The sequence below is a fragment of the Phodopus roborovskii genome, unplaced genomic scaffold (genome assembly GCF_943737965.1).
Source record: "Phodopus roborovskii unplaced genomic scaffold, PHOROB, whole genome shotgun sequence".
NCBI classification, from domain to species: Eukaryota; Metazoa; Chordata; class Mammalia; order Rodentia; family Cricetidae; genus Phodopus; species Phodopus roborovskii.
The window spans coordinates 43201931-43223625 of record NW_026126511.1 but is presented as its reverse complement, the minus strand read 5'-3'; the positions used below and the strand labels follow the sequence as shown (position 1 = coordinate 43223625).

The 21695-nt window shown below is 51.4% G+C and overlaps 2 protein-coding genes across 3 annotated transcripts in view; both read left to right on the top strand.

The window, feature by feature from the left end:
* The window catches only part of Reep4 (receptor accessory protein 4), an 816909-nt gene extending 797544 nt beyond the window's left edge, over window positions 1–19365 (top strand). Inside the window, exons 1-8 of one of the 2 annotated variants that reach the window (XM_051195443.1) lie at window positions 15716–16188; window positions 16931–17003; window positions 17397–17473; window positions 17561–17681; window positions 18115–18228; window positions 18404–18539; window positions 18649–18803; window positions 18892–19365. In XM_051195443.1, coding sequence (XP_051051400.1) covers window positions 16157–16188; window positions 16931–17003; window positions 17397–17473; window positions 17561–17681; window positions 18115–18228; window positions 18404–18539; window positions 18649–18803; window positions 18892–18957 — 774 coding nt within the window. In that variant the 5' untranslated portion in view covers window positions 15716–16156 and the 3' untranslated portion in view covers window positions 18958–19365. Of the gene's footprint in view, window positions 1–15715; window positions 16189–16930; window positions 17004–17396; window positions 17474–17560; window positions 17682–18114; window positions 18229–18403; window positions 18540–18648; window positions 18804–18891 lie in introns of those variants that run through there. The other variant, XM_051195444.1, reaches the window with a different exon arrangement.
* Lgi3 (leucine rich repeat LGI family member 3) lies at window positions 1300–8060 on the top strand. Its single transcript, XM_051195425.1, has 8 exons — window positions 1300–1779; window positions 2556–2627; window positions 3265–3336; window positions 3600–3671; window positions 3768–3839; window positions 4623–4792; window positions 4997–5161; window positions 5958–8060. Exons 1-8 carry the CDS (start codon window positions 1574–1576, stop codon window positions 6773–6775), a joined length of 1647 nt encoding a protein of 548 aa, XP_051051382.1. The 5' UTR covers window positions 1300–1573; the 3' UTR covers window positions 6776–8060.
* Window positions 19366–21695: the final 2330 nt, after the last annotated feature.

Genomic DNA, 21695 nt, shown 5'->3' with positions numbered 1-21695 from the left:
ACCCAGGGCCCCTGAACTATATACCCTGATGTTTATCTACATCTTTAACAAAAATTATTACAAAAGCCAGGTGGTGGTGGCTCACGCCTTTAATCCCAGCACTCAGGAGACAGAGGCAGGCGGATCTCTGTGAGTTCGAGGCCAGCCTGGTCCTACAAAACTACACAGAGAAACCCTGTCTCAGAAAAAAAAAAAAAAAAAAAAAAAAAAAAAAGCATCCTTTATTTATTTATTTATTTATTTATTTATTTTTTTAGGGAAGCATCGGCATGCCTTGGTGCGCTTGTGGAGGTCAGAGAATAACTTTCACAATTCCACTGTGTGAGTCCTGGGGATTGAACTCAGGTCATCAGGCTTGATGACAACCTGCTGAGCCATCTTGCCAACCCAGATGCCTTTGGCTTTTAAAACAAAAATAGATGTAGAAAGAAGTGTTGCTGTTATATTTTTGTAAATCTCCTTAGTCTGAGGTTTCGTAAAAGACTTTCCATGTAGCTCTGGAAAATTCCAGAGTACTTTTATGACAACATGGAAGTGAAAAAGACAAATAAAGTTCTTCTTAGGTAAAGTATGGTGACCTCAAAGACTCCATAGAAGGTTCTCAAGGAGCTTTACCCTTTGAAGAGCACTGGCATAGAAGGATTGCTGTGAACTTGAAGTTGGACTTCTGGGCCTAGGGCTACACTTTTCCTTATCTGTAGAAGGGAATTAATGTCCCTTCCCTCCAAAGGGCCAGCCAATTAACCATGCCAAGTACACAGTAGAGATATGAAGTTTGGCTTCCTTTCCTTTTCTTGTGGCCTCAGTTTCCTTGTTGATAAAGCAAAGACCTGAACTGGCACACACCCAAGGTGCAACCAGCTCCCTCTGACTGTGGTTGTGCGGTGTGAAACGTTCCCGGATGCCACACTTCCCACTCCAGCTCCAGTGGCTACCTTTCTCTTTTCAGCTCACAGGCACAAAGGCACACTCTGTTCCTCAGCTGATGAAAACACGCTCTGCACCCTCTAGCTCCTGATCTCTCATGCCAATCTGGATGTACATGAGTCACTTGCGACATACCCCTGAATTCTATGCCCCCTCACAGCCAAGGCATACAGACAGGTGCACAAAGGTCCACGGATCCATGTGCACCACCGTGCCCTTGCACATTCTTATACAAATGCACTCGCTACATGCACAACCCTGGAGATCAGACACAGAGGCTGGTGGCCTGGTAGGGCACGCTGCGGACAGACGGGTGCAACCACTCCATCCTTTGGCTGCTCTCCCGCGGGCACCCGGCTTGGGCCTCCCCGCTCCGCCCCCGCGCGCGCCCCCGCCGCCCGCGCCGCAGTCCGCGTCCACCAGCCCCGGCAGCCGGTAGTTGCGGTCCCAGTTCCGCGCAGCGCTTCCGAGCTGAAAGGACTGCAGCCAGCGCCTGAGGTCAGGAGGAATAGGTGGTGCCTAGAGTGCGGGTGGCCCAGAGCTGCCGCAGCCCAGCCGGAGGTGGAAGCTCCCGAGAGGAGCAGAACATCCTGCAGGGAGCAGCGGGGCGCCGGCAGGCCGGTGTGGGGAAGACCCTGCAGGAGGCATGGCCGGGTTAGGAGCCAGGCTGGGCCCTGGGCGCAGGCTACTGGTGTTATCCACGCTGGGTTTTTGCCTAATGCTTCAAGCCAGTGCCAAGCGGCCTCCTAAGACGCCCCCCTGTCCACCCAGCTGCTCCTGCACCAGGGACACCGCCTTCTGCGTGGACTCTAAGGCAGTGCCCAAGAACCTGCCTTCAGAGGTCATCTCCCTGTGAGTGTGTACCTAGCCTTGGGGGTAGGGAAGGGAAGGAGGGCAGGAAGGGCTCTGGAAGAGAGAAACCCTGCTCCTCTCTCTTCAGGGGTTGCAGACCTGGAGCACCCCCCAGGGACTTCCAGGCCCCAGTCTGCAGGGAGCCCTGCAGTCACAGAGCAGCCATAGCTTGGGAAAACCAGAGTTCATGGCCAAGAATGAATCATCACCACCATTAGTGTAATGAGACCTACTATGTGTGGGTTGGAGGCAGTGTCTACAGGAGCATGGTGGCCCCTCCCTGTGAGGTCACACCAAGGACAGAAAGCAGGAAGACTGATGGCATCAGGGGGAGGGATGACAAGTGAGATTGCCTTCGTGGTACGTTGGCATGAGCCAGACTCCTGCCACTGGGTCTGCACACAGCTGGGCTAGCCTCACTTGCAGCGACTGGCCCATGACCCCCACCCCTTGCCTGTGGGGCTAGAGAGGCTGCCAGGTCCTTCATCTTGCTGCCCCTTCGCTCAGCAGCACCATCACACTGTGGGTGTTGTTAATGGAGATGATGCTGGTAATGGAACCTGCTGTTGGCTGAAAAGGAAGGTGAGCCTGGGGCCACTAGTGCCCCTGGAGGCAGCCCCAGAGAATGGTGAAGGAGGGCATTGAATTTGGAAAGAAAAGAAAGATGTGGGTGGGGGCTTGGGCTGCTGAGAGCAAAGCCACTGCCCTGTCTGCCTCTGTACTCAGTACAGGTCCTTCAGACACTTACACAGTATTGACTCATGTGTTTCTTGCAGGACCCTGGTGAATGCTGCTTTCTCAGAGATCCAAGATGGAGCCTTCTCCCACCTGCCACTGTTACAGTTCCTGTATGGATGGCTTTGCGGAAGGGCGGGCGGGAACATGATAGAACCAGATAGATGCTGAGCTTGTCTGAGAGTAGGTGGGAGAAGTATTTGAAAACGCGGATGCCCTGGTAGACTGTGCTGCATAAGGTGGGGTGACGAGGGGTCAGGAGTCCAGGCAGCAGGGAACTGCACATACAATGCCAAGAACGTGGGATGCAGAACACAGATTTGGCTTCTCTGGGGACTCTAGGGAATTGGGTGTAATGGCTTGGGCCAGTGCCAAAGACTGAACACACGGGGGGAGGGGGGAGCATCACTTTAGATACAGGTGACTCTCGGGATCAGAGTTTAGGAGGCATGGTGGACAGCGGTCTGTGCGGGGCTAGAGTGGGTTGGGGAAGGGTGAGAAGACAGGGACAGGAGATGTTATGGAGGTGAGCCAGGAGCCAACTTGGCAGGACAACATTGACTCCCCGCTGTATTTAGGAGCAAACAGGGAGCTTGTGGTATGGAAATAATTCACACCTGGTGTTGCTGTCCAGGAGTCCTGGGGTATGGAGGAAGGGCAGCCAGATCTTGAGAAAGCTCAAGGGTGGGGCAGTGGGCACGGGCAGCAGGCACACCCTTGCAAGTTCTAATTCTACCTTTGTCTCCCCAGGTTACTCAACTCCAACAAGTTCACGCTCATTGGAGACAATGCCTTCATAGGACTGTCGCACCTGCAGTACCTGTGTGTGGGAGGGAAGGGTCAAGGGCAGGGTAGTAGGAGGGAGCCCAGGGCTGAGTGGGCTGAGAGGGGAATGAATGAGAAGGCTGGGGGGGGGGGGAGAAGGTCATTGCAACCATGCCCCTGTCTCCTGCCTAATACCCTACCACTACGGGGGTGATGTCTCTGGCTCCTGTGCTGGGGTCTGGCCTCAGATGTAAGGAAATCACTCCTGGGGGGGGTCTTTGACCCTGAGTAGCAACTGAGGCTGGTTCTTATTTCTCCAGCTTCATAGAGAACAATGACATCTGGGCACTCTCCAAGTTTACTTTTAGAGGACTCAAGTCCTTGACACACCTGTGAGTATCTGATACCTATGCCCACGTGGGACTGAAACCTGTGTGTCCTCTGGATTTGGTCATGGTCTTTAGATGACTCCAGGGTCTTTCTTGCAGCTCACTGGCCAACAATAACCTGCAGACATTGCCCAGAGACATCTTTCGTCCCTTGGACATCCTGAGTGACTTGTAAGGCCTGAATTCTGAGTCTTCCCACAATGTCACAGAGGGCAAACCCCTGGAGGGAATAGAATGGGAGTGAGAATTAGGGTGATCAGAGACTAGGAGGGTTTAGGTTTGGGGACTTTGAGAAGGTGAAGTCAAGTTAGCTATAGCTAAGAGCCCTCCAAATTGGGGCTCTTCAAGTCCCCATTGCCCTCTCAAATGCACGTTAGATGTGTATGGTAAATGTGTGTGTGTGTGTGTGTGCGCGCGCGCGCGCGCGCGCGCGTTTGATTTAAATTAATTAAAAAACTCTAGCATATCTGCAGTCATTTGCCATTATTTATACAAAAATAAAAGAAGAGGAGAGCTCTTGAATTCTGTCAAGTTTGGAGGAACAGGGAAGCAACATGCAGTGGCCACTGCATAAGGTGCTTGGCCACCAGGGTCAGCTTTGCAGGCCTGTAATCCCAGATGCTCAGGGGGCTCAGCAAGAGGATCAAAATTTTGTCTTCTGATTAAAAAGTAAGTTTAGGACTGATGATTTAGAGCACTTGCCTAGAACATGCAAGGTTCCGATCCCAAGAATTACAAAAATTTTAAAAACAAAAACAAAACAAAGGTACCTGTAGGTAGGTAAGCAAGCAGGGCTTAGGCTCAACCAGCACGCCTCTGACTATGCCTGTGCTGCAGGAGCTGTGCCCAACCAAGCTATTTGTGAGCAGTCCACAGCAGCTTCTGAAAGCCAGATGGGCTGGTGGGCAGAGCAGCTGAGGGCCTGCCCCTCTGTGCCCTACCCTCATAATCCAGAGACCTCCGGGGCAATGCACTTAACTGTGACTGCAAGGTGAAATGGCTGGTGGAGTGGCTGGCACACACCAACACCACTGTGGCCCCCGTCTACTGCGCCAGCCCACCCCGCTTCCAGGAGCACAAGGTGCAAGACTTGCCTCTTCGGGAATTTGACTGCATCACCACCGGTAGGATGGGCCTCAGCTCCGACTGAAGGTCACCCCACTGGGCACACCCAGCTTCTACAGCCAGGCCCCCACTACCACCCAGTGGGCCCCCACTACCACCCAGTGGGCCCCCACTACCACCCAGTGGGCCCCCACTACCACCCAGTGGGCCGGTGCCTTTTCCCTCGGTGTTGATTCGCCCACCTGTACCTCTCGTCCCTGCAGATTTTGTCCTCTACCAGACACTGTCCTTCCCGGCAGTGTCAGCAGAGCCCTTCCTTTACTCCAGTGACCTCTATTTGGCTCTGGCCCAGCCGGGTGCCAGCGCCTGCACCATCCTGAAGTGGGACTATGTGGAACGACAGCTTCGAGACTATGATAAAATTCCAGGTAGCCACGTATGACCTGCCTAGGCTGGTCCTGTCCCGGGGAAGCTGACAGGAGGCTCTGTTGCCCGACTCCAGTCAGTTCCTAAAGGAAGAAGGATGGGTGGAAAATGGTTCCTGCCCCCTAAGGTTTTACTGAGTTTGAGGAAGGCTAGTGTCTACAAAATAGTATCTATAGAATGCATGCCTTTCATCCCAGCACTTGGGAGGAAAAGAAGGTGGATCTCTGTGAGTTTAAGGCCAACTAGCGATACATAATAGAGAGACTCCGTTTCAAACAATAAATATACCAATTCAATCCTGAGAGCTAGGGATGAAGCTTAGTGGGTAGAGTGCTTGCCTCGAATGTACAAAGTCCTGGGCTAATGATGGTTCACACACACAATCCCAGCATTTGAGAGGTGAAGGTGAGAATAGGAAGAATTCAAAACCAGACTTGACTGTATAGCTAGAACCTGCCTCAGAGGGAAAAACAAAACAAAACAAAGCTTGCTGAGTATGGTGATTCACACTTGTAATTCCAGCACTTGGGAGGCAGAGAAAGAAAATCACTGCTAGTTCAAGACTAGCCTGGTCTGCATCATAAAGTCCAGGCCAGCCAGGGCTTCCCTGTCCCAACAAACTAAACAAACAAAGAAAATAAAGTATGGACCCAGAGTCCTGGGTGGGACTGTACTGGCAGTGGAATTCTGTGGCAAATCTTAGTCGTGGGGCATGTTTGGAGGTTGGTCTTCCATTTGGGTGGGAAAGGGTGGGAGCTGCCTGACACTGCCTAATTCTACATGCTTGTGTCCTGGCAGGCCCCTCAGCTGTGCACTGCAAGCCAATGGTGGTGGATGGCCAGCTCTATGTAGTCGTGGCCCAGCTGTTCGGTGGCTCGTACATTTACCACTGGGATCCCAACACTACACGTTTCACAAAGCTGCAGGACATCGACCCACAACGCGTGCGCAAGCCCAATGACCTGGAAGCCTTCCGCATCGACGGTGACTGGTACTTTGCAGTGGCTGACAGCTCCAAGGCAGGTGCCACTAGCCTCTACCGTTGGCACCAGAATGGCTTCTATTCCCACCAGGCCCTGCATGCCTGGCACCGTGACACTGACCTGGAGTTTGTGGATGGTGAGGGCAAGCCGCGCTTGATTGTGTCTAGCAGCTCTCAAGCACCTGTCATCTATCAGTGGAGTCGTTCTCAGAAACAGTTTGTGGCTCAGGGAGAGGTGACCCAGGTGCCTGATGCCCAGGCTGTGAAACACTTTCGTGCTGGCCGAGACAGCTACCTGTGTCTTAGTCGCTACATCGGTGACTCCAAGATCCTGCGCTGGGAGGGTACCCGGTTCTCTGAGGTGCAGGCCCTTCCTTCCCGGGGTTCGCTGGCCCTACAGCCCTTCCTGGTGGGTGGCCACCGCTACCTGGCACTGGGCAGTGACTTCTCCTTCACGCAGATCTACCAGTGGGACGAGGGGCGACAGAAGTTTGTACGGTTCCAGGAGCTAGCGGTACAGGCCCCTCGGGCCTTCTGCTACATGCCTGCTGGTGATGCCCAGCTGCTCCTGGCCCCTAGTTTCAAGGGACAAACACTGGTGTACCGACATGTTGTGGTGGATCTCAGTGCCTAGAAGGAAGTTAAGTGCTTTGGGTTCCTTAGGGTGCCACTGTATGCTAGGTAGAGACCTCTGTGAGCAACTTGTGGCTCCAAGTGAAGTCACTTGTGGCTAACCTGTATCTGTGCCCCCCCCCACAGAAGTGGGTCTGGGCGCATAGCAGGGAAGCCACTCCTATTACTGTAATGGGCACCTATGTATGTACCAGGCACCCAGTGTTCAGGTTCTCGTCTGCGTGCACCAATGGCCCCCTTATCTACAGTGCCCCCATGCACTGCCCCCTCACTAGTGTGTCTGAGTGACACAGTGAGTGCAGGAATGGGCGGGCCATCCATGGCCTTTTCTTCTCAGCTTAGCCCTCTGGCCTTTCCTGTGGATGCCCAAGGTGTTTGTGTACCTGTTTAACATCCGCAGTTAGAGCCTCCCTCCAGGTATGCCCACACTCCTAAGTGTGCCTGCCCACACCATGCTCCTTTTGCGTGTACCTGTGGACAGACACTGTTGGACATACTCAGCTACATATTTGTGCATACCCGGCCACACTCCTATTTCCATATATGCACATGTCTGGGAGTGTACACACGTGCAGACTGGGTGCTAAGCAAACAGGCTTCCCCGCTATCTCCTAGCTGCTCTTCTTGGAGGGTGCCTACAGAACTGACACCTTATCTGCTCACCCCAGTGTGCCCCCTATGTGGCTAATAAGGATAATGACAGTAAGCATGGCCTTGGCCTCCTGGGGACAAAGCGCCTTCATCCTGAAGCAATAATAGCAACAGAGGCAATAGCCACTGGATTCTTTGCAGTGCAGTATGCCTTTTTTTTCTTACTAGAGTTTTCTTCTACAACTCAGTCGCAGCTCACAGGGACAGGTGGAAAAGCTTTCTTGGGGTAGCTCTTGCTTTTTCAAGATTGGGCCATCTCCTCTCACTCCCCCCCCCCCTTTGGGATGTGGACCCTGAACTGAGACTGCTCCTTGGGTGGATATAAAAACTGGCCAAAGCAAGATGCCTGAAAGCACCTGAGACACTTGTGGGGTACCCAGGACACGCTGGGGCCCCTGGCACCTTTCCGTCCTATGGAGACACCCCTGGGAGCATGGCTCGGTGGAGGCTGGATGTGGGTGGCAGAAAGGACAACCAGGAGCCAGGCTTCTGCTGCCCTCTGCTGTCCACTTGGAACAGCAGCCCAGAAACAGGAAATGGCCAGATTGAGAGGCTTTCTTGTGGCCTGATGTCCTGGGGCGCCTAGGGGCAATGCTATTCAATTGCTTTAAATAAAAAGTTCTACCCTACAGCTAGCTCTCAGGTGTCCTCAGGGTGTTTTATTGGGAGCAGAGGCAGGGTTATGTCACCTGTCCCTACTATACACAGGGACCACACCAGCTTCCAGGTCCTCTTCCTCTTGGCTTCTTTCCCTCAGAGCCATGAGCATCCTTAAAGTCAGCTGGCACTAAGGTCAGGAGTTCACGGCAATGCTGCTCATGTGCTGGGCTGTGTGATGAGTCTCTTCCACCTGGGTCTGACTCACAGCTCAGTGCTCCTTCCTGTAGATTACAGGCCTGGGATCTGCTAAGACCTAGGTCTGTCCCTTTGTTAGGGTGACTTTAAGCAACATGACAAAGACATGCTCAGCCCTCAGCAACCCTGTCTTTGTACCATTCCCTCCCTGAGCTCCCCTACTGGGCAAATGTCTGCCATTGTCACTGCCCCTCATCAAAGTGAGGGCACTTTGGAGTCCTGGGTAACAGCTTGGTCCCTCTTCTCATTTTCTACCAGCCACCAATTCTCCATTCTTTATCTCTGAATGTTTCCAAATGAGCATTCTTTTTGTCCCTTGCCCCGCTACAACCTTTATCCAAATCTGTCCTCATTACCATAGTCTCCAGGTCCCTCCTGCCAGCCTATTTCTTAGATCCTTAGTCTGGCCTTTCTGAAACATCTCTCCATTATGTCATCTGCTACCCAGGAGCCTGCTTTGGCTCCTGCTCCTCTGAAAACAAATCCATGGCTTTGTGGCTGACATCAAGCTCCTCCAGACTTGGTGCCAACAGATGCAGCAGCATCAATCCCTCTTCTGCCTGCTTCCATTCTGCCAGTTTCTGAGACGACAAGAAGAACCTGCAACAGAGGAGGTAAGAAATCATTAGACAGGGGCCAAAGCAGAAGCAACAACCAGGGTCACTAGGGAACATGGAGCATCTTGAAAGAGCACATAGCTCTGTGCTGCGAAACTGCCATGCTATGGGACTTCTCTCCTTATCAGTCCTCTCCACCCAGACTTGAGCAAATGGGAACCCTTTGCCATCCTGTGTGAAAAGAAACAGGGAAAGGGAGAGAAATGGTAGATATGACGCAACTTCAGCAGGCCTGAAGTATGTGTGACAACACACATACACACAAAGGCCTCTTCCCTTCTGCTTCTCATGTGTTCTCCATGGCCCCTTTCAGCTCTCACATGTCACATATATGTCTGCCTTAGGGTTTCTATTGCTGTGAAGAGACACTATGGCAAATCTTATAACAGAAAACACTGACCTGGGGCCGGCCTACAGTTTCAGAGGTTTAGTCCATTAGCATCTGGGAAGTGTGGTGGCCTGCAGGCAGACACGGTACTGGAGAGGGAGCTGAGAGAGTTCTACATCCAGATCCGCAGGCAGCAGGAAGGAAGAGGGAGACACGGCCTAGTTTGGGCTTTTGAAACCTCAAAACTCACCCCCAGGGACATACTTTTTCCAACAAGGCCACACCTCTTAGTCCTTCCCAAGTAGTGCCATTCTCTGATGACTAAGCATTCAGATATATGAGCCTACGGGGATGGTTCCTAATCAAACCACCACAATGGTCTGTGTGTACCACATATCACTGTCTGTCCCCAAGGAAGGGTACCAGGTCTGAGAGCTCCAGAACGTGCATCTTTAGCATGCTCTGAACTTCACAGTCTAGACCACACATGCATAGATTTATATGATTACTGTGCTTGGCATCAACTAATTTCCCTGAACCTCAAATCCTGCAAAGCAGATTAGCAAACCTACATTGTAGAATCCTGATTTCATTTTGCTTACTGAGGAAAACCAGTGAATGGCATTCAGCCACTTTGCTTTGCCTACGAGTCTCAGTTTCCTTATCTTCAAAATGGGTCTGATGATGCCTAACCACCATGTGTAGTAGTGTATTATTTGTGATTTATTAAAGCTTGCCTGAGGATTCAGAAAGCAAAGTCAGCCACAAGCCACAGAGGTCAATCCCAGCAGCCAGAAGTTAGGAAGTGGTAGACACCTGTAATCCTAGGACTCAGGATTAGGAGGTAGACAGATCTCTGTGAGTCCAAGGCCACCAGATCTACACAAGATTGATCTAGTCCTAAAGAGAAACAGCTCACACAAAGATGATCTCAGCACCTGGGATCACATGCCTTTAATCCCAGCATTAGGGAGGTATATAAGACAGGAGCAGGGTCCCAGTATCCAGCATTCAGTCTCCAGCCATGTTGAGGATAGGAAGACATTCAGTCTCAGGTTTCTCCAGCCATGCTGAGAAGAGGCAGCAGGATCAGCCAATTCAACCTGAGGCAGTGGTGAGAGCTAGTGGCTTGCTACTTTGCTTTTCTGAAGTTTGAACCCCAACATCTGTCTCTGGGTCTTTTATTTATCATGCTACAAACAGGGTCAACTATCACACGATCAGCTGGTGCATGTGAGGCTCAGCTTACCTCCCATGAGCTTTAATTGCATTAAGTACAGATGAATGTGTGTTGGTGCCTTAAAGAATGCGCCTGCCACATAATTATGAGCTATTTGATCTGTAGGATTGTATTTGAGATAGAGTGGCTCCAAGCAGTGGGGTTCAAGAGAGTGAAAGAAAGGCAATCCTTGGTGACAAGTACTCTCTGAGAGGGGGGTTCCTCTACCACCTGCATTCTCAGAGCCCCTGCACACTATCTCCCAGCTGTGGCTTCAGGCACCCAGCCCTCCAATTATTCCTGGCCACAGCTTAAAGCGACAGGTCTAGGTTTCCATCTGCTCAAATCATATTCCTATGCTCTTAGCAGAGTGGAGATCCTTGAATCCTCTCTATCCCTTCCCGGGATTGCCTCCCTCCCTGTATTCCTTCCTTTTGGCATGGTCTCATATAGCCCAGGCTGGCCTTAAACTCACTGAGTAGTCAAAGATAACTTTGAACTTTTAATTCTTGCCTCCACTTCCCAAATGCTGAGATTACAGCTGTATATGATCATGCCACTTTTATGTGGTGCTGGATATTGACCCCAGGATTTTATATATATCTGGCAGGCACTATACCAACTCAACTACCTCCCCGGCCTCTTTTTTTTCAAATGGGAAACAATTGGGCACCCATGCCCAATGAGTTGTCAAGGGAAATGGCTTTAGTCTCCCTGATACCTTGGCCTTTGGTTGCCCAGCTGCAAGATAAACACTGCTCTTAACAAGCCACTCCCTTCAGTAGAGACATTCTCTCCATCAAACATTGAATGCCCAGCTTTCTGTGGCAAGGCTGCCTGGTCACCTGCCTGGGGGGTCAGCCATGAGTCCATGGAGCTGCTTAGCAACTCAGGGTAACTGGATGGCTGTGTCAACAGCTCAGGACCAAAGGCTATAAGAGCCAGAGTTAACTTACTCTGTCCAAGCCAAGGAGGGTGGCAATTGGCTGCCAGCCCCACACTCCTCCATGACGATCCCCCACTCCCAGCATCAGACCTCTGACTTCCTGCCCTTTAACTCTCCCAAGCACAGGCCTCATGACCAGGAGTCTCTATGGGACAGATCGCCACAGCTGGGAGAGCTCATAGTGGGCACAGGCAAGCTCTTCCCAGTGAGTGAAAGCAAAGGGAAGCAGTTGTTGTTTTTTTCTCCTCCCTCTCTCCCTCTCTCCCTCCTTTTTTCCTCTCTCCTTCCCTCCCTTTTTCCCTCCCTCCTTTCTTTCTTTCTTTCTTTCTTTCTTTCTTTCTTTCTTTCTTTCACCTAGGATTTCACTAGGTACTTCAGGCCACCCTTGAAATCAAATTCTCCTGCCTCAGCCTCCTAAATGCTTGAATTATAGGCAGGTGCCTCCACACCTAACTCAAAACAAGGCTTAGGTTGGTCCCTAGGGAGATGGCTTAGCGAGTGGGTAAAGTGCCTGCTGCACAAACAGGAAGGTCTGAGTTTGGGTCCCTAACTTCTACATAAAAAGCCAGGCATGGAGGCAATCCCAGCCCTGGAGGAGTGGGAACAGATCCTGGAGTGTCCTGTTCTTGGGAGCTTATGGGCCAGCCAGTCTAGCTGAAATAGTGAGCCCCAGGAACAAGGAGATGTCTCATCTCAAAAAAAAAAAAAAAAAAAAAAAAATGCCTGGCAGTGCTGAGGCATGCCTTTAATCCTAGCACTCAGGAGACAGAGGCAGGCAGATCTCTGAGTTCAAGTCCAGGTCTAGAGAGTGAGCTCCAGAGCAGCCATGGCTATGCAGAGAAACCGTGTCTTGAAAGACAAAACAAACAAAAAAGGGTGGAAGCTGGGCATGGTGGCACACGCCTTTAATCCCACATTCAGGAGGCAAAGCCAAGGGGATCTCTGTAAATTTTAGGTCAGATGGGCCTACATAGTAAGACCCTGTTTTTTTTTTTTTTTTTTTTTGTTTTGTTTTGTTTTGTTTTGTTTTGTTTTTTGATATGGGGTTTCCCTGTGTGGCTTTGGAACTAGCTCTTGTAGACCAAGCTGGCCTCAAACTCACAGAGATCCTTACACCTCTGCCTCCCAAGTTCTGGGATTAAAGGTGTACACCACCACTGCCCGGCTATAAGACCCTGTCTTAAACAAACAAATAAAAATAAGTAGAGAAATAATTGAGAAAGACATCCTGCTGCCCTTTACTGTCCCCTGCCTGCGCACATAATGCCCACCCATGCCTCTGCACACACACACATGCCCACCCATGCCTCTGCACACACACACATGCCCACCCATGCCTCTGCACACACACACATGCCCACCCATGCCTCTGCACACACACACATGCCCACCCATGCCTCTGCACACACACACATGCCCACCCATGCCTCTGCACACACACACATGCCCACCCATGCCTCTGCACACACACACATGCCCACCCATGCCTCTGCACACACAGGTCCACCCATGCCTCTGTACACACACACATGCCCACACATGCCTCTGCACACACACACATGTCCACCCTTGCCTATACCACACAAGGCTTTGATACTACAGTCAGGAAGGAGGTTCTAGAAGTTACCCAGTGGTTGAACATACCAAAGGATTTGGACTCACATGGGTTTCTCAAGTGAAGGGTGTCTCTTCCTCTCTATACTTCCTAAGTTGGTTTGTCAGTTGCATCCTTCTGCCTTCAAGGGGATACACAATACTTTTAGTTTGTTAACCTCCATGTGGGGGCTGGAAGGGCGTCGAGTACTATTAACTGCTGAGCCATCTCTCCTGCCCTTCAGATCTGATTATTTAGACCAGGTGTGGTGGCACAACTCTTTAATCCCAGCATTCAGGAGGCACAGGCAGGGAGATCTCTGTAAGTTTGAAGCCAGCCTGGTCTACGTATCGAATTTCAGGACAGCCAGGTAGCCTACAACTCCAGTTCCAGGAAGATCTAACACCCTCTTCTGACCTCTGCAGGCACAAACAAACATGCAGGCAACACACACACACACACACACTCTAGAAGGCTGGGCATGTGGCTCAGTACAGTGCTTTCCTAGCATACATGAGACCCTGAGTTTGAGCCCTAGCACTGTATGAACCTAACATGATAACATGGTGACACACACCTGTAATGCCAGCATTTAGGAAAAAGCGGGAAGATCAGACGTTCAAGGCCAAGGCCACACCTAGGCATAGAAATCTGTCTTAAAAAAACAAAACAAAACAAAAAAAAAAAAAAAACATGGCTCACAAGATGCATGGTGTCTGGAACTTTCTCAGGCCTTGGTGTTTCTTGTTTCTCCAAAATGGTATGGGGGGAGGGGCAGTAGGAGCTAGGGAGACTGAAGGCATGGAGGAGTTTCTCTTGTGGGCAGGTTTCATTGCTGGCTCCCACATCCAGCTATACCAATAAAATTGATGATAATAATTAAGACTGTATAATCACCATGTGTTTGTTTATTACCGAGAAGCCTCCTTTCCCTGGCTCCCATCATTACCAACTCCATCCTCATAGTTGGTGGGTGTTAACTGTGCTCTAATAAAAAGCAGTAAACTGCCTGTGTTTCCACCCCCCACCCCCTGGGGTCGCTCGGCTTGCACCCTTACCTCCAGGCAGCTGATGTAGGTGGTCGGGCACTGAACTCCTCAGGAACACCTGAGATAGGAGGCAGATGTCACAAAGAAAGAAACCCCCTGTGTGAAAAGCCACAGTCTTCCTTCTGTGTAGCTTCCTTCCTTCTTGCAGGGTACCTATCCCATCCAGGTAACTTCTTTAGGTCCATGCCCCCTCCCAGGGCCACTTATTACTGGCTGCTGCTGATTCCTATGCCACACATTTAGCCTGACCAGCAATAAATAGCACTGGGTAATATTGGGCCATTTACTTCCCTAAGCACATTTCTTAAATGTTAAGAAATAAACAAATCTTTGCAAAGGTTAAGACTATGAGCTGGGCAGTGGTGGTGTACACCTTTGGTCCCAGCACTTAGGAGGCAGAGGCAGGTGAATCTCTGTGAGTATGGGGCCAGCCTGGTCTACAAAGTTACACAGACAAACCCTGTCTAAAAGCAAAGCAAAACAAACCCACCAAGAGTAAAATCAGAAGTTTTTTTCTTGCAGCAGATAGTTGACAGAGACCCACAATTGGACAATATGCAGAGGGTGAGGAGAGACTTTGGAGCAGTCAGACTGAAATAGGATGTCTATGTCACAGCCTTCCCTTCAAAGCTACAGGATCTCTGCAAAGGTGGGGATAGGAAGCGTAAGAAAAGGAGGTGGCTAGGAGGTAGTGGCCTTTAATCCCAGCACTCAGAAGTCGGAGGTAGGTGGATCTTTGTGAGTATGAGGCTAGCCTGGTCTACAGAGTGAGTTCCAGGACAGGCTCCAGAGCTACACAGAGAAACCTTGCCTCGAAAAATAAAACAAAAAGTACAGGAAGTGGAGGATGCCTTCAAGGAAACACTGTTCTCCAGACACAATGGGATAGATGCACGTAGGAACTCAAAAACTGGCAGCGTGCACACAATATGGATCTTAGAAAGCTGCTTTACAGAGAAGTGGAACCCTGAAGTCCACTGTTGGGAGGATGCCTGCCTCCCCGAGCTCACTCGTGACCATTGGGATGGTGGTATCAGCCAAGCTTGCTTCCAGCTGGCGCCCGAGTCTCCAGGACACACTCATTTCATGCTTTTTTATTTATTACTCATTCATTTAATTTTTTTTTATTGGTTTTTCGAGACAGGGTTTCTCTGTGTAGCTTTGGAGCCTTGTCCTGGAACTCGCCTGTAGACCAAACTCGGCCTCCCAAGTGTTGGTATTAAAGGCATGTTCCACCACAGCCCGGCTCATTTCAGGCTTTATCACATTCTACAGAGAGGGAGAAATGACAGAAAAGGACACTGGGAGATTGCAATACAATTCGGTTTTTTTGTTTTGTTTTCATTATGAACTTCTTCCCTTTTGTTCGTTTGCAACAGTGTCTTCTTTATATATCTGCAGCCCAGACTGAACTGGTAATTCTCCTGCCTCTGCCTCAAGGGTTCATGTGAACTTCACCACATCAAGCTAGAAGTCCGATTGTTTTGTTCTGTCTTTCCGTTGTGACTTTCCACCTGCTAACCTTTCAGACCTGGAACACTATTTGACCTGTGGCCCCACTTTCGAGCTGCGAGAAGCATCGCCGCTTTAAGGACGGGCTTTTTTGTCTCCACAACCTCGCCCCGCCCCTCTAGAGGCTTCATTGCGCCTGCGCCTAGAGCTTGAGCGCTAGGGTTGGGCAAAACCTGGTTGCGTGCAACTTTCAAGTGAGTTACAAACTCCGCCCCGGACACTGGTGCCGGTGGTCGGTCGCCCCGGGACCCTGGCGGTCCTTGAGAGCGGAGATCGGGACCTGCTTCTCCGAACCGGGACTAGCAGCGGCGCCCCCAACGGGCGAACGCGCGGTTCTCCGCGGTAGGAATTGTTGGACTGAGCCAGAATTTCGAGGCACGGGGCGGAGGAACGCGCCCGCCCTCCCCGCTCCCAAGTCGGCTTCCTCTTCAAGGCCCTAAGTCCACTGGTTCCGGGTTCTCCAGGCTCCTCGCACTGCTGGATCGGAGTCAGAGGTGGTGGTCTCTTCCTACACCTAGGGGTGTACTGCAGCACCACTCGACCCTTTGCCCCAGCTCCTGAGTGGAGCGTCCCTCCAGTTGTCTCTTGGGGTCATCCTCAAGGCTGTCAGGATGGTATCCTGGATGATCTGTCGCCTAGTGGTGTGAGTATGGCCCCTTGAGACCCCTCTGACCCCCGGTGCCAGCCTGCCTTTGGGGTGGAAACTGGGAACGTTTGATAAAGGAGAGAATTTTCTGAACTCCATTTGCCTTTCCCCAACACACGCTTAACGGTCCTGGAGATCTGAAGTGGGACTTGATCGCTGAATGTCTTGCTCCCAAGCCGCATCCTTCTAGGCTGATTGGGACCCTTCCTACATGCGCACACCCTGCAGACAGGTGCAGGCAGGGCTCAGGCTTTGCTACCCACATCCCGTGGGAAGGTGATAAATGAACGCTGCTGTGGGCGGAGAATCTAGGTGCTTCCTTCCCATCAGAGCAGCCACATAACCCATCACCCTAGCTTTGGTGCTTTGGCCTCCCAAGTCTACCCCTCACTTTTGGATATTTCCACACCTGGCACAAATGTCTCTCTCTGTGTAACCTGGTGACCCTGGGCCTGATTGCGTGTAGTGGGAGGGGACAGCCGGGTGCTCTCACCCACCTTGTGTCTATCTTGTACCCATGGGCCACCAGTGCAGGCCTGAGCAGGCTTGGGATGTTTGTAAACAGCCAGGTGGGGAGGCAGCCTCCAGGGCTCTGACTCAGGCACCTTGGGTTGTGCAAGCCAAGCGGGAAAAACAGGGCAGGCATTGCCACCTCGAACCCAGGTTGGGGGAATCAGCCCTCTGGCAGGGAGAGGGTGGGGCATGGTGCCCCTCACACTTCCCATGGTTGCTGTTCCAGGCTCATATTTGGGATGCTGTATCCTGCATATGCTTCCTACAAGGCTGTGAAGAGCAAAAACATTCGAGAATATGTGAGTGCAAAGGGTTGGCAGGAAAGCTTAACTAATGTTGTTGGCCTTGAGTAGTCAGGGAGGGGGTGACAAGACTTGGTGATATGGAAGCGGCTGGGCTGGGCTCTCAGACTCCAGGGCCTTGATGGTGTGGCAGATCTTGGGTAGAGAGGTCAATTGAGTATGGAAGGAGGGCCAGCCTTTAGCATGCCCATGGAGGGTCTTGTGGCTGAAGCATGCTGGGGTGGGCACTGGAACGAAAGGCATTTTCTCAGGGGCTCCTGTCTAAGCAGACATGGGGAAATGCAGCAATGCTGTGGGACTGGCTCTCAGGAATCTCTGGGTTGGGCCAGCTGGGGGCGGGCATTGGCACCTCAGGCTCCCAAGCTGAGCGCTATGCACTCCGACCCACAGGTCCGGTGGATGATGTACTGGATTGTCTTTGCAATCTTCATGGCAGCAGAGACCTTCACAGATGTCTTCATTTCCTGGTTTGGCACGAGGATCGGCAGGCTATGGGTTGGGCAGCCCTACCTCCTCATACCTGGCTCACATACACCTCTCCCCTTGCCGTGCAGGTTCCCTTTTTACTATGAGATTAAGATGGCTTTCGTGCTATGGCTGCTGTCACCTTACACCAAGGGAGCTAGCCTTCTTTACCGAAAGTTTGTCCACCCGTCCCTATCCCGCCATGAGAAGGTACCCTTGGGGGAGATGGAGGAACACAGAAAGAAGGGTGTGTCAGGGAGAGGGTGTGACTCGGAGAGAGCCCTGTAGCTCAGGTTCAGGGAGCCAGAGATACCTGGGTCTCATTTCCTGTCCCACTTGAGTTTTGTTATGGGACTGTGAAAGGGGTTGGCTTTCCTCATCTACCTGGATGATACATATGAGTGAACTTCAAGGGTGTGACATGCCAGCAGGAAGTTGATGTGAGCATGGAAAAATGGAAGGGACACTCACTGAGGTGTGGACTGGAGTGTTGTGCTCTTAGTTTTTGTTCTGAGCTTCTGTCTGTGGCCCCTGGGTCCTAGGTAGGAGTGGACAAGGGATTATGACAGCCAGTAGCTTCTTGGGGTCTGCGGAGGAGAAATGGCTCCTTTGCTGATCTGAACTCTCCACTCTGGGTCTGCAGGAGATTGATGCTTGCATTGTGCAGGCAAAGGAGCGCAGCTACGAGACCATGCTCAGTTTCGGGAAGCGGGGCCTCAACATCGCTGCCTCGGCTGCTGTGCAGGCTGCTACCAAGGTGCCCTGGGTCCCGGTGCTCACAGTGTCAGCCCCACTCCCACTACCTTTGAGCTAGTCCGGTTCTGAATCCTGTGCCCTAGTGATTCGCTACAGACCAGCTTCCCTGCTAAAGCCCTTCCCCCTGTAGCCCTCCTCTGCAATTAATACAGTGCCTCCCATCCCTCACCTCCTAGAGTCAGGGTGCTCTGGCTGGAAGGCTACGGAGCTTCTCCATGCAAGATCTCCGCTCTATCCCTGACACCTCTGCTCCCACCTACCAAGATCCCCTCTACCTGGAAGATCAGGTACCCCGACGAAGACCCCCGATTGGTAAGTGGAAAAGGAATAAGGTCTGCCTTTCTGAGGGTTAGAAGAAAGCTGGGAGTGACCCCAGCTTTGTATAAATGTTCAGCTTTGCCTCACTAGCCTCTCTTCACAGGGTACCGGCCAGGCGGCCTGCAAGATAGTGACACGGAGGATGAGTGTTGGTCAGACAATGAGATAACCCCCCAGCCACCTGCCCGGCCCCGAGAGAAGCCTCTGAGCCGCAGCCAGAGCCTTCGGGTGGTCAAGAGGAAGCCATTGGTTCGAGAGGTCAGTGTGTTGGAAAGACAATATGAGGGATGTCTATTGAGCTGCTATGTCCATGACACTCATGGTATATTGGCTTTCTCTCCCCAAGGGCACCTCACGCTCCCTGAAGGTCCGAACCCGGAAAAAGACGATGCCCTCGGACATGGACAGTTAGATTCTGCAGTCAGGCCATCTTACCTCTCTAGCCAGCAGGGGACCTTTTGCTGCTGCTACACCAGCTGCCTGGGCTCTGCCCTTTCTGGCTTCTGCAACTGCCTACCCGGCATAGGGATACACGTACAGTATACCAAAGCAGGCCAGGCCCAGAGTCCTATTTATTGCCTTCCTCATCCTTTTCCCTTTCCAGACATGGGACCAGAGCCCCACTAGTCCCTCTAGATGAAATCAAAAGTCCAACCTGTTGTGTTCATTCCTTCTTGTCCTTCAAAGTACTTGACAGCCTTCTTCAAGGCCTGGTGTGTGTGTGTGTGAGTGTCCTAGCTGTGTGTTTCATGTTGGTGAGTGAGGTCAGGCTTGTGGATGTTTTTATAAATAAATACCTAATGGTGTTTGGCTTCCCTGATTTGTCTCTTCATATTGTAACTAGCAGCCCACTGCAGGGTGGGAAAACCTACCAGAAGATCTCTATGCCACCAACTAACAGTCACAATGGCAAGTGTCCTCATGGTTGAGCTCCTAGGAACCCCTGCAGAGTCAAGCTGGAGCATAAGTCTTCGATCCCAACATTGTTCTGAGGGAGGCAGAATGATTTCTGTGAATCCTAGTCCAGCATGGTCTACATAGCAAGTTCCAGAACTAGAGAGATAATGTCTCCAAAAAAAGTCAGAGTCTTGAAGAGGACTCAGAGTCAGGAGTCAGTACTGGCCCTTACAGAAAGAGGCGAAGGTATAGGGACTGGAAACTGCAGGCTAGGTCTTCCATGAACCTGGAGGGTTTCAGTTCTGCAAACCTTTCTGTAAACATTCAGGCATGATCAGGTTGAATTTGCACTCGAAGCCACAAGAGGGCAGCAGCTGCCTGGGGCCAAGCTGCCCCCACCTTCCAGGTCAAGGTGGGCGGGGCTCGGAGACTAGCCAAAGCCTCACCCTGCTGGGGCCTGGCTGCTGATGGGGCAGGCCAAAGGAAAGATGCCGAAGCCAGCAGGCCCAATGATATCCCTTGTCTGCTGTTCGTTGCGCATCTGTGGCCTGCTCCATACACAGAGACCCAGGCTCTCGCCCTGGACTGGTTCTAATCCATCTTCAATGCTTGGGTCGTCTGCCTCTGATGTTGGAGTGATAGTAGCCACGGGGTGCTCCCTCCCCACAACCCATCATCCGGAGTAAAGAGATGGGAGTAGAGGGAGTGCTGGTTGGAGGAGACATATGAGCTGCTAAATTGGAGTAGCCTGTGAGGATTAACTCTTGGTGTGGGGATTATCTGGGTTTTATTGGAAGGAAGGCACTTAATCTGTGTGGCTGATTTAGCCTCTCTGGGATTGGAATTCAGTGGCTTCCTCTATGGCATTCCCTTTCATTGTGGTGATGATTTACCACCTCATTAATTCACTCAGAGGATGTGCTGCTAAATACTGTAGGGGTGAGAAGACAAGGAAGTAGGTACTATTATTATAATCCCCATTTCCCAAATAGGCACATGAAGGGCAAATGATTTGCCCAAGGTGGCCTAGCTAGTAAGTGGCAGGATTGGGCTTTGGACCAAGCAGTCTGGCTCCAGAGTTGATGTACTTAATCACTATTCAGTAAATGGGCTGTTCCTTGCCTGGCAGGCAGGGAGAAGGCGCCTGGCATGTACGGAATATTTGTTGCATGCCTGACCTTGTGCTGGGCATTTTGCAGAGACGGTTTCCTTGTGTTCTCTCAAACGGGCCCATGCCCATTTTACAGGTGAAACAGCTTTCTCCCCTACAGTGGTGCTGCCTGGGAAGTGGGCAAAGTCAGTTGGTCCCCCTGGCAGAACTGTTGCAGCCAGTGTCCCCAGGCTCTGCAAAGCCCATGTCTGTACTTTACCATGTCTGCTCTTTTCTTCCCCACCCAACTCCATCCTATTCAGATTTATACTCCTACCCCTGCTCAGAGAGTCAAAGCCTCTGCAGGCATGCCTCTGCCGCTGCCTTGCTCATCTGGCATTCCTACAGTCACTGTTCATGGAGGGATTCTGTTTTCCTCTTGAGTACGTCATGTTTTTTCTGTCCCTCCTCAGTCGTGACTTCAGAACCAGCTTTATTTTACTGCTGTATCCCAGCCCAGAATAAGTGGTTGAGGTATTTTTATAACTGTGGGATTTGGTGGTGATTGTCTGACTTATGAGCTCAAACGTCATCCCTTCCTCTGGGAAGCATCTCTAACTCCGAAGCACAGGATTAGAAGTCATGGGGTCCTTTGTCATCACATTCATGTCTCCAAGAGTGGCTCCTAACTAAAAGAACTTATACATCAGTGTCTTAACCCTCTTCAGGGTGGTGTCTGTGTCCTGTGTCACCTCAGTTCTGCCTCAGAGCTTTCTTTCAAACTACCAACATCTCTGATATGGCTTGATGAATGGCTAGCTAAAATTGGCTACCAAGGCATCCTGAGGTCACACAGGAAGGGGTAGAAGTCCAAGTTGTAGGTATTTCTGGGCAAGCATAAGTGTGAGCCTGAGACTTGGGGCACTGGGTATCACCTGGACATCCCTAGGAGCAGCTCCGCCTCTCTGAGAACCACCCAGGCACACCCCCACCCAGTGCTATCCATCTCTGGAGAGGGTCCCTGGCCCACCACTGATCCTCTGGCCTGGCCTCTTAAGAGGGGTGGGGATTAAGCCATGTTCTTGCCTTCCATGAGCCACCAACCCTCTACTTGATACTAGGGTGCCTAGTCATCTTGGGTATGCTCAAGGTTGGAAAGGACG

Coding starts and splice junctions, on each gene's coding strand:
- Lgi3 (XM_051195425.1), top strand. CDS start 1,574: ATGGCCGGGTTAGGAGCCAGGCTGGGCCCTGGGCGCAGGCTACTGGTG. Junction 1,780..2,555: donor CCTTCAGAGGTCATCTCCCT/GTGAGTGTGTAC, acceptor TGTTTCTTGCAG/GACCCTGGTGAATGCTGCTT. Junction 3,337..3,599: donor CTGTCGCACCTGCAGTACCT/GTGTGTGGGAGG, acceptor TTATTTCTCCAG/CTTCATAGAGAACAATGACA.